Raw genomic sequence first — 12718 nt, forward strand, 5'->3', positions numbered from 1 at the left:
AAAATAAATACTATAGAGGTATTTACATGTAAATTATTAAAAATTTTATAGTGGCCGTGGGGTTTTAGTGGGTAAAAATTCCACAACTACCCTGGCGCCCGCGGAGAATTCCCCTTCTGGAGGCGTCGGGGTGCCTTTTGGTGATCTCTCTACGTTAAAAAAAAATTATAATTTTTTTTTATAAATTATTTAATTTTTATAAATTTTTTTTAACTTGGGGAAATCTTCAAAAGGCACCCCGACTCGTCTAGAGGGGAATCCTCCGGGGATGCCAGGGTAGTGCGGGATTTTTACCCACTAAAACCCCACGGCCACTATGAAAATTTCAATAATTTACATGTAAATATCTCTATTATTAAGGCCTATTGGCTGAAACGCTCGGACACCTATTTACTTATTTTCGACAAAGATCCATCGTACCAAGGCTCATTAAAATCGATGTCTATCACGTGGTGTTCTCCCCTTGTAAGTGAATTCTTGCTGAAATTCATATTTGAAAATAATTTAAAAATAAAGATTAATTTTTCTCGAAACTTAGTTTTACAGACATAAAGGGTTTCCCTTGTATGCCCTCGTTAAATGTTAAATAACCCAAAGTCCACGTTTTAACTAATTAATAATAAACGTTGCTCGGATACTCGAAACGCTCTTAACCGAGTGACACAATGAACCCTCTGCATTCTCTTTCAACCTGGCAATCAATTAAAACTTGCTCCCCTCCCCGTTACAGAGAAAGCGAGATACGAAGCAGAGTGCAGAACTAAATATATACAAGCCGTGTATACATGTGTATTAAGTAAATCCGGATATTTTTATAGTAAACGTGCAATCCCATTTCGCCATCATTAATGTGTATGTACGCTGTAGCGGCAGTTAAGTAACGAGATACCTGAAGTCGGCACGCAGCACGTCGATACACAAGTGCTGCGGGGTTAAGAGCGGATGAATTGGAGAAGAAACGTACGTACAGTAGACACAGGTTAATTGGCAAATCGATAGCTCTCCGAACATCGTTGCTAATCGGGTGAAAGACCCCTGGCGTGTCAGTACGCGGAAACACACAAAAGGGGGACCCTCGCGAATATTAAACCTCCGGCGAAAACAATTTCCCCAGCCAAGGACCGTCAAGGGTGACCGCGTTATTATTTCTGACGGGGCTCACTGTTGTAATCTACCAGGCACAGCGTGGACGCGAAACAAAAAGAGAAAAGATCCGGTCCCTAGAGCGGGAATGACATCTGCTCGCTTAGCTTACGAATGGCCTGCGCGAGGCTCGACAACGATTTGCAAATAAAATACAAGAGGACCACGGGCGGCCAGAATTTCGCTATTTCTGTGCCGCTGGCGGTCCCGATTTCTGCTTTCCCTAATAGCTGTTCTCAATGATCGAGAACTCGATAATCGAGAATTCGACAAGCTACTCGAGCAATATCAAAGTACAAACCCGATTGGCAGCGAGTTAACAAGATCGAATGTATCGAGTATATCTAACGTTCGAGATCGAAAAAGTGGGCTCGGCGCGTTCCGATTGCCATCGCGGTTATCGCTCAATAGGATTTGCCTCGGCAGACGACGCACACTTGATTAAACACGGCGATGAGGAAAGCGATTATCACAGAGGGCTCGACACACTCGATACTCTCGCACGCACGATCTTATTGCAACAGATCGCATCTGCCTGCGAAGGGTGCGACGTCACTGATTTCGCGAATCGATCCGTTCGGACCAACCGGAAGAGCAGAGTCTGCATAGTCGTAACGAGATCTGACGGCCAGTTAAAGCAGCAGCGAATAAAGGGCCGGAGGAAATCGTATCGGTGGATTCCGAGTGCATCCCCCCGAACGGCGTGAAATGAAATCGATAACCTATACGAGAAGGGCACTGCCTCTTACCTTAAGCGAAACGTTAGATCCTCGTCGCGGGATGAGAGGAGTTCTCTAATGTACTGGACGACGCTCGTTCTCCGTAAACCTCCAAACACATTTGTCCGCGACTAACGATGGATCGGTCCTGGCGAGGCGTGCCGGCTGACTTTCCGTCTTCGAGGATCCCGCACCGAAAAGTGTTCGGAATAAACCGAACGAGGGAGCACGGCGCGCGCGTGTATGCCTGCGGTTCGGGGGAATTGAATGCTTCGCACGGTACAGGCTCGGTTAAGTGTTTAATCTCTCACAGTCTCTGCCCGATCATACTGTTCGGCACACACTACTATTGTACCACTTCGAGAGAGCACCTTCGCGGATCGACTGGCAACTATATTCGTACGGACCACCTTAGCCTTGTTCGTGGGAACGAGAGCAGTCATGCTCTCTCCAGCAACACCCAGCGACAACTGGCGTCGGCTGGCAACGACCCCTACGCGCACCCTCCTACTGGTAACCCATGCGACGATCCCATTGGACGGAGGGAACCGGTAGGCGGTGGTTGGAAATTTCAAACGTTCGCGCCCTATTTCGAACCTGGCGTTCCCGGCCAGAAAGGATTGTATTTGTATTTTTGTTTTCCTGTGCGGCCAGAAAGGATGGAGATGTGAATTGTAAATTGAGACTCTGCGAGGAGCAGACTTGGGTAGGAAACTGTTTTACTGAGAGTATAGATATTTACAGGTACACTTTTATGCAAAATCCTTCATGGCTGGAGTTAGCGTCATTAAAGAAGCTTCCATCTTTTTCCTCTCCATGTCTGTCTTCAGGCTGCTCCACATCTGTTCTAATCTTCCCTGCTGATACTTCTGAAAAGTTTTTGTATACGTTTATAGTAGAGTGCACGATTAATAAGCTCTCTTGTAATAATCGAGAAGAAGATGTACTTTGATGAAAAGGAAACAGTGCTTCAGCGTTGCCCCCACGTAGAGTATTCTCACCGACACTAAACGCCCGGCGATGTCGTTTATATGCGGAATGGATTCTAGCAAAAACTTGTGCGGCCCGTGCCTGGTTTTCACCAGCGCTATTCTTGTGTGTATATTGCAATACTTTGCTGGAATGTTGGAGCCAGAGAAATGAGTACTTTTAAAGTAGGGTAAAGGTATCAGTTGACAAGTTTTTAGAAAAACGTGAAAAATAAGGTTTTTAGAAGTGGCAAACTGTGGGTATTAGGAGCTGCGGTGTGCTGTTGAAAAGAGGTAGTTGCACTTCTAAAAACCTGATTTTTCACGTTTTTCTGAAAAATTGTCAACTACCGATGCATGATCAACTACTGGTACCTCTACCCTAATCTAACTATAATACAAATCGTGTATTACCAGTGAAGCCAGCTTTTATCGCAGCCATGCCGAAATCACCGTACAACTGTTGCACCTTCTGCTGAATAGCGACATGTAATGTTGTGGTTTTTAGGGGGAAAGGCTTATCAGACTTATCGCCAAGTGTTATTTCAAATGTTATGTACCTATGAATATACTTCGGATTAATACTCGCTCATAAAAGTGATACAAAGAAAGAGCGATCTGTAATACGTTAATTACAATAAATATGCAAAACTGATCTGCGACAAATTACTTTATTACCTATTCTTGAACCGGACCATGGTTTAGGTTATGTGACGCGCGGAACGGTAAAGTTCTCGCAAAAACATCCCTCGAGGACGAGGTAGGCACTAATTACACGCGCGAGGCGTTGTTTTACATTAATCGCCGATAAATCACCGACAAATTACACGCTTTGCAGAATACGTAACGCATGAAACATTAGCACGTGCGTTGCTTGTGATTACTCGATACGCTAGGTTCGGCTAGGTCGCTGTCAAACGGAGACTGGCGCACGTGCGTGCGATGTCGAACATATTTTTTCATACTATTTGTCAACAATAAGATCATTGATCCCTCAGTTTTTGAGCATTATCGGGAATTCAGTAACCCGTTTGTTTTACTTTCACCGATCGCTGGTGCGATCGTTACAGCCTAAGATGGACCGTTAGAAAGCAATGGTCGAGTCATGGGATGAAGCGTATGATTGCTCAAGGTAACGGGGGGGTCAGAATTTTTTATGCACGCGCGTTTCGTCGTGGTAAATACGTATATCATTCTTCTTACGTAATACTGTTGCCCCTTGCTCACGGTGTTACTTCTATTGATCCAGTACAGTGTGGTAGTGTGTAACATGTTCTACATATGGAAGCATACTTAGTTATTAATATTCAAGAATTTTTTTTACCAATTATTCCCCTCTTCTCTATTATATTCTTCCGCTGTACACGTATATCAGGATTCAAGGAATCGTGTAGGAGGAAGTTTGGTGGTATTGCTGGCCAAGTATTTCTTAATGCTGCAAGTGTTATCTCAGGGTCACACGATATTAAAAAGGAAGTCCACGATTACTGCAAAGCTCCACTGATAACGATTGTGTATTCTTAATTCTCAGCTCATAATGTCTCCGTTCAAAGTGGAACATTCAGTCGGCTTCTCTTGACGAAAGATATAAAGCTTAGGGGCTTGTCTGGAGGACAGAAGCATGGAATACTACGTAGGCGTGGACGTGGGAACAGGGAGCGCCCGTGCCGCTTTGGTATCCTCCAAGGGGAAAATAGTAAAGCTGGCAACGTGCCCCCTTGAAATATTTCACCCCGCTCCTAATTTCTATGAGCAATCTTCGGATAATATTTGGAGCGCCGTTTGCCATGTGGTGAAGGTAATGGCTTTCGAGAGTACAGAAGGGCGTGCGAGATTTATGATGAGTATAATATTCACCGTTTTATTCGTAGTCAGTCGTAGCTGATACCTCTGCAGATAACATAAAGGGCATTGGCTTCGATGCTACTTGTTCGATGGTGGCGATAGATAAGACGGGATCACCTGTTACCATAAGTCCTACAGGCATGTATAATAGCATTGTGATTTCCATTTCACTCAAATGGAATACCTTTCTACGATTTTTCCATTGCAGGGCAAGACAAGCAGAATGTGATACTGTGGATGGATCACAGAGCGCAGGAAGAAGCAGACTTCATAAATGAACAGGGCCATGAAATGCTTCGATACGTTGGCGGTAAAGTGTCGCTGGAAATGGAGACTCCCAAGATGTTATGGCTTAAAAAGCATATGCCCTCGTCATGGAATCGTGCAGCGTTGCTTTTCGATCTGCCTGATTTTTTAACGTGGAAAGCAACAGATTCTGAATCAAGGTAATAGTATTATCGTCTGCCAATTGAAATCTAAACGAGACTGAACAATGCCTCTAATCTGATTTCAGATCTCTATGTTCTTTAGTGTGTAAGTGGAATTACAGTGCTGGGCCGGATGGCAATAATAAGTGGGACGAAGAATTTTTCGATCGGATCAACTTGAATGACCTGAAGAAAGATAATTGGAGAAAAATAGGTATTATCGGTAGTGTTGTACATTGACCACAGTTGCCCCTCGCAAGTAAACATTCACTTGTAGTGAATGGAGTTTCCCGATTTGGAATATATTTTTTGAAAGTACTCATATACGCAATGGACCTATTTTACTTGTGTTATTGAGGCGTACGCGAAAAACGGCAAAATCCTCTTATTTAAGAATAATTAGCTAAAACCTGGCATATGTATGTTTTTTGAGGTGCTACATCCGAATATGGCGTTTATTTTTGTGTAAAAAAAATTCCTAAGGTAGTTCTCTTAATAAAAAATCGTTTTTTTTGGAGATAACTAAAAAAGGAGAGGCCGGAGAATTTTTTAAATAGACTACTTCAAAGTTAACATGGGGGGCAAATAACATCACTTTGAGATGAGTATGTATGAGTCTTGCGTTGTTCGACGATCTTCACATTGCTCTACCGTGTTCGAATAAAATTGTACGAGTTTTCGTCATGTTTCCCCATGTCTATTTTGAAAAATTCTCCAGCCTTTCCTTTTTGAGATTATCTCCAATAAAAACGATTTTTTAGTAAGAGAACTACCTTAACAATTTTTGTTACACCAAAAATAACATCATATTCGGATTCAGCACCCAAAAAACATACATATGCCAGGTTTTAGCCAATTATTCTTAAATAAGAGGATGTTGCCGTTTTTCGCGTACGCCTCAATAACACGAGTAAAATAAGTCCATTGCAGATATGATTTTCAGGATTTTTTAGTTACTATGAGTACTTTAAAAAAATATATTCCAAATCGGGAAACTCCATTCACTGTAAGCGAATGTTTATTTGTCAAGGAACAAGCCCATGCATAAATGACTTTAATTAGCTGAACGAAAGATTTCGCTTGCGAATCGTGGTCTTTGATACCTTAACGAATTTGTTTTCTGCTCGGGCAGATAATATGAAAGTGTTGCTATATTTTAACAAAGAGAACTATTAATTTGAAGGTAACGATGTGAGGACCCCTGGCGATCCGGTTGACCAAGGGTTGTCAGCGAAAGCTGCGTCTGAACTGGGACTTCTAAAAGGAACAGCTGTGGGTACATCTCTTATCGATGCGCATGCTGGAGGACTTGGCTTAATAGGCTGTTCCATACCTGGTGCACCACTCAATTTACAAAATAGATTAGGTATGTACAGTACTCTTCGCTCTGCGCCGCTGGTAATTCCTCGTACGATGATTCCTCTTCCTTAAATCACATATTTCATTCGATCGGCAGCATTAATTTGTGGCACTTCTACTTGCCACATGATAGTCAACGAGAAGAAGCTGTTTGTCAATGGTGTTTGGGGTCCGTATTTCAGTGCCATGGTTCCGGGACTGTGGCTAAACGAAGGTGGTCAGAGCGCAACTGGAAAGCTACTCGATCACATAATAGATGCTCATCCTGCTACGCCAGGAATTTTAAAGAGTTTAAGTGGCAACAAGTGAGTACATAGCTAGCTACAAGCGTGCCAAAAAATACTTCAAGCTATCTTACATTTCGTACATTTGTCTCTTAGACATATACAACAGTATTTGTCCGAATTATTACAAACAATGGCAGATCAGAGAGGCTTGAAAAACGTTTCATACTTAACGAAGGATATTCATGTCTGGCCTGACTTCCATGGAAACCGCTCCCCCTTGGCTGACCCAACTCTCAAAGGAATGGTAATATCGCATTTTTCTCGTACTTAAAAATTTATCTCCGCGCAGATTTTAATCGTGAAATGTTACGCAGATATCGGGATTATCTTTATCAGTGGATGAAGAACATTTGGCCTTACTGTACTTAGCAACAGTACAGGCATTAACGGTACGATAGTTCACTGGTACTTATACTTTTAATACTTTATTAAATAGTAGAAGCTGATTTGAAATTTCTCAACAGTACGGCACGAAACATATTTTGGAAACGTTGGAAACTGTTGGCCATAAGATAGAGAACGTATTAGTATGCGGAGGTCTGAGCCAGAACCCACTGTTCATTCACATTCAAGCGGATGTATTAGGTTTGCCTGTACTTTGTCCTATTGAGAGGGAATCGGTATTGATAGGAGCTGCCATTCTCGGAGCTTATGCAACTGGCAAGTTTCACACTACGTCCGACGCTATCAAAGCTATGGGCGGATCTGCTACTGTTGTTAAGCCTAGAAACGAATGCTACAAGTAAGCCGTTACTCCCAACTAGGAATATTTCCGGTTCTCTTAGAAACCTGTGTCAGATATTTATCGCTTGCTCTCCTTCAAGGTACCACAATCAGAAATATCGAGTCTTCCGAAGGATGGTGCAAGATCAAAAAGACTACAGGGAAATCATGAATGAAGACTTTTGTAAACTGTCGGTATAGGCCACGTGCTTTTCTAAGTACCAACACTGCAGTTGTAACGTGAATAATAAAATGTATCGAGAAGTTCCACAAAGAATCTCACAATGTGCATGCAACACAAACGAGTACACTACTCCATATACAAGTCTGTTGAAGTTTACAATTAATTTTATGTACACAGTCGATTGTAAAGAGATATTTTTGTTACGTGCTTTATCTTTTACCCTGAATTGTTATAAATAAAGATACATAAGAATAGAAACGTTGTGGAGATGTTTCAGTTGCCCCGAATGTGGACCAAGCGCGACGTATAAAATTCTATTGCTTTATTTGGTATTTAAGTGTGGGTTTGGAATCTACATACGCCACGCAATCCTTTCGATTACAAACATTTTGATAGAAAACATGCGTTGTTTTACATATTGCGTATAAACGTACAGTCATAACAATATTGCTAGATGATTAATCCTTACAAAAATATTAAAATTCCTTAGTGAAAATATCCTTAATGAAAGATTTCCATTCCTTCAATATCGTTATATGTATAAGCTTATAAAACGGCGTTACGTACTACTTAGGAATAAAAAATGGTAGTGTATTGTAAACTTGGCGTTAATTTCACTTAATTTACAATATAAAGAATATTTTCTTATCTTTCTAACTTGCAATATATCATTTTTACCACACAAAGTAACGTCATTATCACATAGCTTGAAAGATCTTCTAAACGAATTTTACAACCTTCATCCCCTACACTTTTCATCGGCATAATTCAAGAAGCAAACGAAATTAATATATGTTGTATATCACAAAGTCGGTCTTATCACAAGATAGTCTGACACGATTGTTAAACCCAATATCACTGATCTAGCGAACTTCAACCAAAAGTTAGGAAAACCGACGACAAATGAAACAAGATGCGAACCTTGTGCTCTTATTCTACGTTATTGATTTGCTGCATATCATTGAAAATAATACTGGTACAAAACTTTGGATAAAACTCTAGTTTAGCTTTAAGTATTACAACTGTTGTATCAATAATACAAAATTGACGATCGTTTATGGACTCGTAAGTTTACTTATTCCTAATTCGAATATTGGTACTAATTGCACCCGATATTATGTATTTCACTTTAAGTTAATCTTCTGTGAAACAATTCGAATGAGTATGTCGCATGATTTAATCGTAAACTGATTTCTCGACGTGCATATTAGTGTTGAAGTCCAGGAAAGATTTCTTAACGAATTTTACCAGAATTCCCCGTGAGTATTGGCAACTGCTACATCAGTCACGAATTTTAATCTTTCGAATCGACACCCTTTGATTTTCACACGAATTTGGTATCGATATCATTGTCAGTCTTTCAACTGGCAAACTAAATTCATAGAAAGATGAAAAACCTAAGCGAACAGTACCGTTCAAATGTGCTTTAACAGATCCATGTTTCTCTCATATAATGATATAGCTCTAACTAGTCAACAATTGTCATAAACATTTAACTTCAGAATGATTTACATTCTGATATTTGGAAGACACAAAGTGCGTGTTTAAGTTGAACACTTCAACATGTTCCCCTTTTTTTATGAAGATACCGCAGTATATACATTTAATACACCTTTCTCTAATTTTAATAAGGCCATTTGTGCAACTTGTGCAGTTAGGATGTGACGGAGCTGCCGATTCAAGTGGCAATAGTCACTCTGCATTAGGGGGCCGTCCTTAAATTACGTAAGGGTAATTTTGGCGATTTCTTACCCCCTACCTCCCCTAGTATAAGAATTCGTAAGATTTGATATTGCAACCCCTTTCTTACGTAATATTTTTTACATTTAATTTATTCAGTTATTAAAATTCTTTTAAAGATTTATATAATTCATTTAACTCGGTTTCGGGAAATTTAAACTAAAACTACTTTTCTGGAACATTAATGATAGAATTTCTATTTATTGAAAATTAGATTAAAAAATATTACGTAAGACACTACCTGACTCCTCCCCCTTGTAAGAAAACGTAAGAAATTCGCGACCCCCTCCCCTCACCCCCCCAAAAGCCTTACGTAATTTAAGCACGATCCCTTACGAAGCATTCAAATTAATACTTATTAGAATGTCATTTCCTAAAACTCAGCTTTCAAGAAACACCTCATACTAATAACAAATGATATTGCTTGTAATGGTAGATAAACAGATTAAAATTAGTAAAACTCCCGACGTAAATGAGTTTAGACGAAGCGATAACATTCTGCAATATGATTAAGCATATATTGAAATGCCATGGAAGGAGACGTACCAAATCTCTGCCTCCATAAATGCTTCGATATTATACGCTGTCCTAGATGGTGGGTGGTTTCTTGAATTTCTTCGCAAATCTCAACGCCAGTCTGCCAGATCGTTTCTTAAAATACGAACGCTTCCATAAATAACTAGCTGCAGAAAATTATTCGAAGAAATGTATAACATGCATACCCAGATTGTTCAGAAGCTTATTTCTACCCGGTGGATCAAACTTTTGCAGTTGCTCTACGCTGATCATCTTGTATTGCTTTAATTCTTCCAACGCCTCATAACTGCAACACCGTGCTCGACTGTTCGCCACGATGTAGCTACCAGGAGCACTGTGTTTCGTGACTTCTTTAAGAGCTTCTTTCACCATATTGCATTTATCAGTGTCTCCTTGAGGTTTGTCCACTTTGATTGGCTGAAATGGAACATAACGTGCGTCGAGCGGGTAAACTAAATCGGAATACAGAAACACAAGCGGACACCTTACCTCTGGAACCGCTTCGATCATGTGTAACCACATACGAGTAGGTATGGTATTCGCTTCCGCTATGCACACTATTGTATGGGAGTTATTATTGCGCTTTTTAGCGGTAGTTATATCGGAAGGATTCTCGGTCATGTATCCGTTAGGAAATTCATCCACAATTAATATTGCACTTTGACCTCCCAAAACCCAATCCTCTGGATGAGTCGCTACGTAATTCTCGGACACTTCGTCGCATCTCTCGTACACTTTTTTAACTACGTGTTTCTTAATCTCTGAGGAAGGATTAGAGCAATTACTTCTCGCTAGATCATTAAAAGGCCGCGTTAGAGTCTCCGCGAGCTATACCTAAGTAATTGGCAGTAAGTTCGCTAGGTATCATCTGACACCATCCTAATATCAGTTGAAGGCACATTTTCAGGTCACATTTGATTCCGAAGAAGAAGGAATTCTCCCTTATGGACTGTTTCCTCGTGCAATTGGGGCAAGACCAACTATATTTGTCTACGATTCTCGCCTGATTCCAAACCAAGCTCCTTCCTTTGCATTCCGGATGGGGACAATTAGAGACGGTCCTAATTAAACTCATTTCCTTTAGCCATCCGCATAGTTCGCCTTCGTGCCCTTGCTGCAGCATCGGACGCACTACGACGTCGAAATATCCCCCTTGATCTCCGAAGCGCTCCATGCATTGTCTAAAATCAGATGCTGCAGTTAATTCTTACGGTGAAAGAGAAGGGCTGTTTTAAATCGCGTTTCGCTTGAACTGTATTTATTACATTCATACATTTGAAAGCACTTCTGTTTATAAAATAGCCACGCAAGGTTAAAGGAAATCGAAAGGGGGCACGTTTGATCGCACGTGAATGGACAAACTCGCGGCACCCATTGCACGCGTGGAAAGTGGGGGAGAAAAATCAATACTCTTCCTGTGTTAAATATAACTTTCTTATTCTTAATGTAACTGCGGGGAATTAATGGAGCCACGATTCCTCAAAGGAACGACAAAGAATCGTTGCCCGACCACGTAGCCACGTATCATGCTACCCGCGATGAATAAACGAGCAGTGAGAAGTTTGCTTGAGTGGCAGAAGCAACAAGTACATCAAAATCGTAAGCATCCCCAATGCGATGCATTCGTTACCTCGCCTTCACTTTCGCGTCTTTCATCTTCGATGCGGGGGTCACGCTGGACGGACACTGGGCAGCTTCAAAGGAACAAACGGAAGTCTATAACATCTTTTAAACAAACTAAAATTACAAACAAAAACGAGGAAAGCAACAAGGAACCAGAAAAGACCGCGGAGCAACGCGCCGACGTTACGCATCCATCGCGCAGCGACTTGTACGGTCATCGAGAACGTCCGCTAACCACGTTACGATGCGCTTGTTGCTCCATCGATAAAAACGAATGCCAATCGACCTTTATACTCCTAACATTCCTTCCGGTCCTCTAACAAGCCTGTAACTCATTATGCAACGATATTCATCGGTGTCGCTATTAACTCGGAACATTTAAAGGAGCATTTCATATTCATTGAATTCGTTGAGAGAGAAGGCAATAGCCATCTATCGATGACACTTGCGAACTACTGAAACCGGCTCGTTCTGGATATCTCTGTCTTTTTTTAAATAACACGCCCTCTCACTGTAATCATTACCTTCAAGCGTCATGCGCTCCTGCTGCTACGATCCCAGAGATATCATACGCGCATAATCAAAGCAGGTGCCACTCTCTTTGCATTATGCGCTCCCGGTGAAGGTTAGGCGCGCAAAACCAAAGTTAGTGGCACAGTCAATATGTCTATCCTTGTCGCACACGCTTTCTCTTTCTCTCTCGCTCTTGACTGCTTCTGCTACCTCCACCTACGTCATGTGCTCCTATTAAATTTGAAGAATTTCTACTTCTATTCAGAACATAGGGAGCATTGCGTTATAATAGTTGCAATGGACGTTACAATTGCGAAGGAAAAGCCCGCGGCTAAGAACGTATGATATTTATGTACTTTTATACAAAAATGTGCGTAAAATGTATCGCCGAGGATCGGCGGAAGTCCTTATTCTTTAATGTAGCTCTAAGAGGGAAATATAAGGAATTACGCATATAGAAAAGGCCGTCGCGCATTTTGGCGAAGCGCGGCGATACGAAGAGAAAAGTTTATAAACGATCGATGACCGAAGCGCAGCCAAAATGCGATGCAGAAAGAATATTAATAAATAGTTAGTTATGAATTATGAATAGAACATATGGGAAAGTTACTGCTGAAAGCTGTCGCAGCATCATTTTATAAGATGAAAC

The 12718-nt window shown here is 41.1% G+C and overlaps 4 protein-coding genes across 7 annotated transcripts in view; 1 reads left to right on the top strand and 3 right to left on the bottom strand.

The window, feature by feature from the left end:
- Positions 1 to 2342, bottom strand: part of Corn (microtubule-binding protein cornetto) — a 38756-nt gene extending 36414 nt beyond the window's left edge. Inside the window, exon 1 of the mRNA XM_076810009.1 lies at positions 1893 to 2342. The gene's annotated coding sequence lies outside the window, so the exon portion shown is untranslated. The remainder of the gene's footprint in view (positions 1 to 1892) is intronic.
- A 222-nt stretch (positions 2343 to 2564) lies between these two features.
- Positions 2565 to 3738, bottom strand: Pop5 (POP5 ribonuclease P/MRP subunit). The gene is made up of 4 exons (XM_076810113.1): positions 3509 to 3738; positions 3245 to 3390; positions 2810 to 2979; positions 2565 to 2731 (listed from the first exon to the last, which is right to left on the bottom strand). Exons 1-4 carry the CDS (start codon positions 3526 to 3528, stop codon positions 2615 to 2617), a joined length of 453 nt encoding a protein of 150 aa, XP_076666228.1. The 5' UTR covers positions 3529 to 3738; the 3' UTR covers positions 2565 to 2614.
- Positions 3739 to 3824: 86 nt separating this feature from the next.
- LOC143367835 (FGGY carbohydrate kinase domain-containing protein) lies at positions 3825 to 7904 on the top strand. 2 transcript variants are annotated; one of them, XM_076810050.1, is made up of 11 exons: positions 3825 to 3962; positions 4362 to 4628; positions 4702 to 4813; positions 4884 to 5121; positions 5190 to 5317; positions 6287 to 6469; positions 6560 to 6767; positions 6843 to 6993; positions 7064 to 7138; positions 7214 to 7491; positions 7574 to 7904. In XM_076810050.1, the coding sequence occupies exons 2-11, from the start codon at positions 4452 to 4454 to the stop codon at positions 7671 to 7673; spliced, it is 1650 nt and encodes a 549-aa protein (XP_076666165.1). In that variant the 5' UTR covers positions 3825 to 3962; positions 4362 to 4451; the 3' UTR covers positions 7674 to 7904. The 2 variants fall into 2 exon arrangements, with proteins under 2 accessions (XP_076666165.1, XP_076666164.1); XM_076810049.1 differs by lacking the exon at positions 3825 to 3962 and adding an exon at positions 4074 to 4238.
- A 1806-nt stretch (positions 7905 to 9710) lies between these two features.
- LOC143367849 (uncharacterized) lies at positions 9711 to 11913 on the bottom strand. Of its 3 annotated transcripts, XM_076810078.1 has the most exons (6): positions 11792 to 11913; positions 11564 to 11627; positions 10768 to 11114; positions 10423 to 10694; positions 10119 to 10350; positions 9711 to 10047 (listed from the first exon to the last, which is right to left on the bottom strand). In XM_076810078.1, exons 2-6 carry the CDS (start codon positions 11587 to 11589, stop codon positions 9875 to 9877), a joined length of 1050 nt encoding a protein of 349 aa, XP_076666193.1. In that variant the 5' UTR covers positions 11590 to 11627; positions 11792 to 11913; the 3' UTR covers positions 9711 to 9874. The 3 variants fall into 3 exon arrangements, with proteins under 3 accessions (XP_076666193.1, XP_076666192.1, XP_076666194.1); XM_076810077.1 differs by lacking the exon at positions 11792 to 11913 and having other exon boundaries at positions 11564 to 11775; XM_076810079.1 differs by lacking the exons at positions 11564 to 11627; positions 11792 to 11913 and adding an exon at positions 11207 to 11358.
- Between the last annotated feature and the right edge of the window lie 805 nt (positions 11914 to 12718).

This window comes from Andrena cerasifolii, chromosome 4, assembly GCF_050908995.1.
Source record: "Andrena cerasifolii isolate SP2316 chromosome 4, iyAndCera1_principal, whole genome shotgun sequence".
Classification (NCBI taxonomy): Eukaryota; Metazoa; Arthropoda; class Insecta; order Hymenoptera; family Andrenidae; genus Andrena; species Andrena cerasifolii.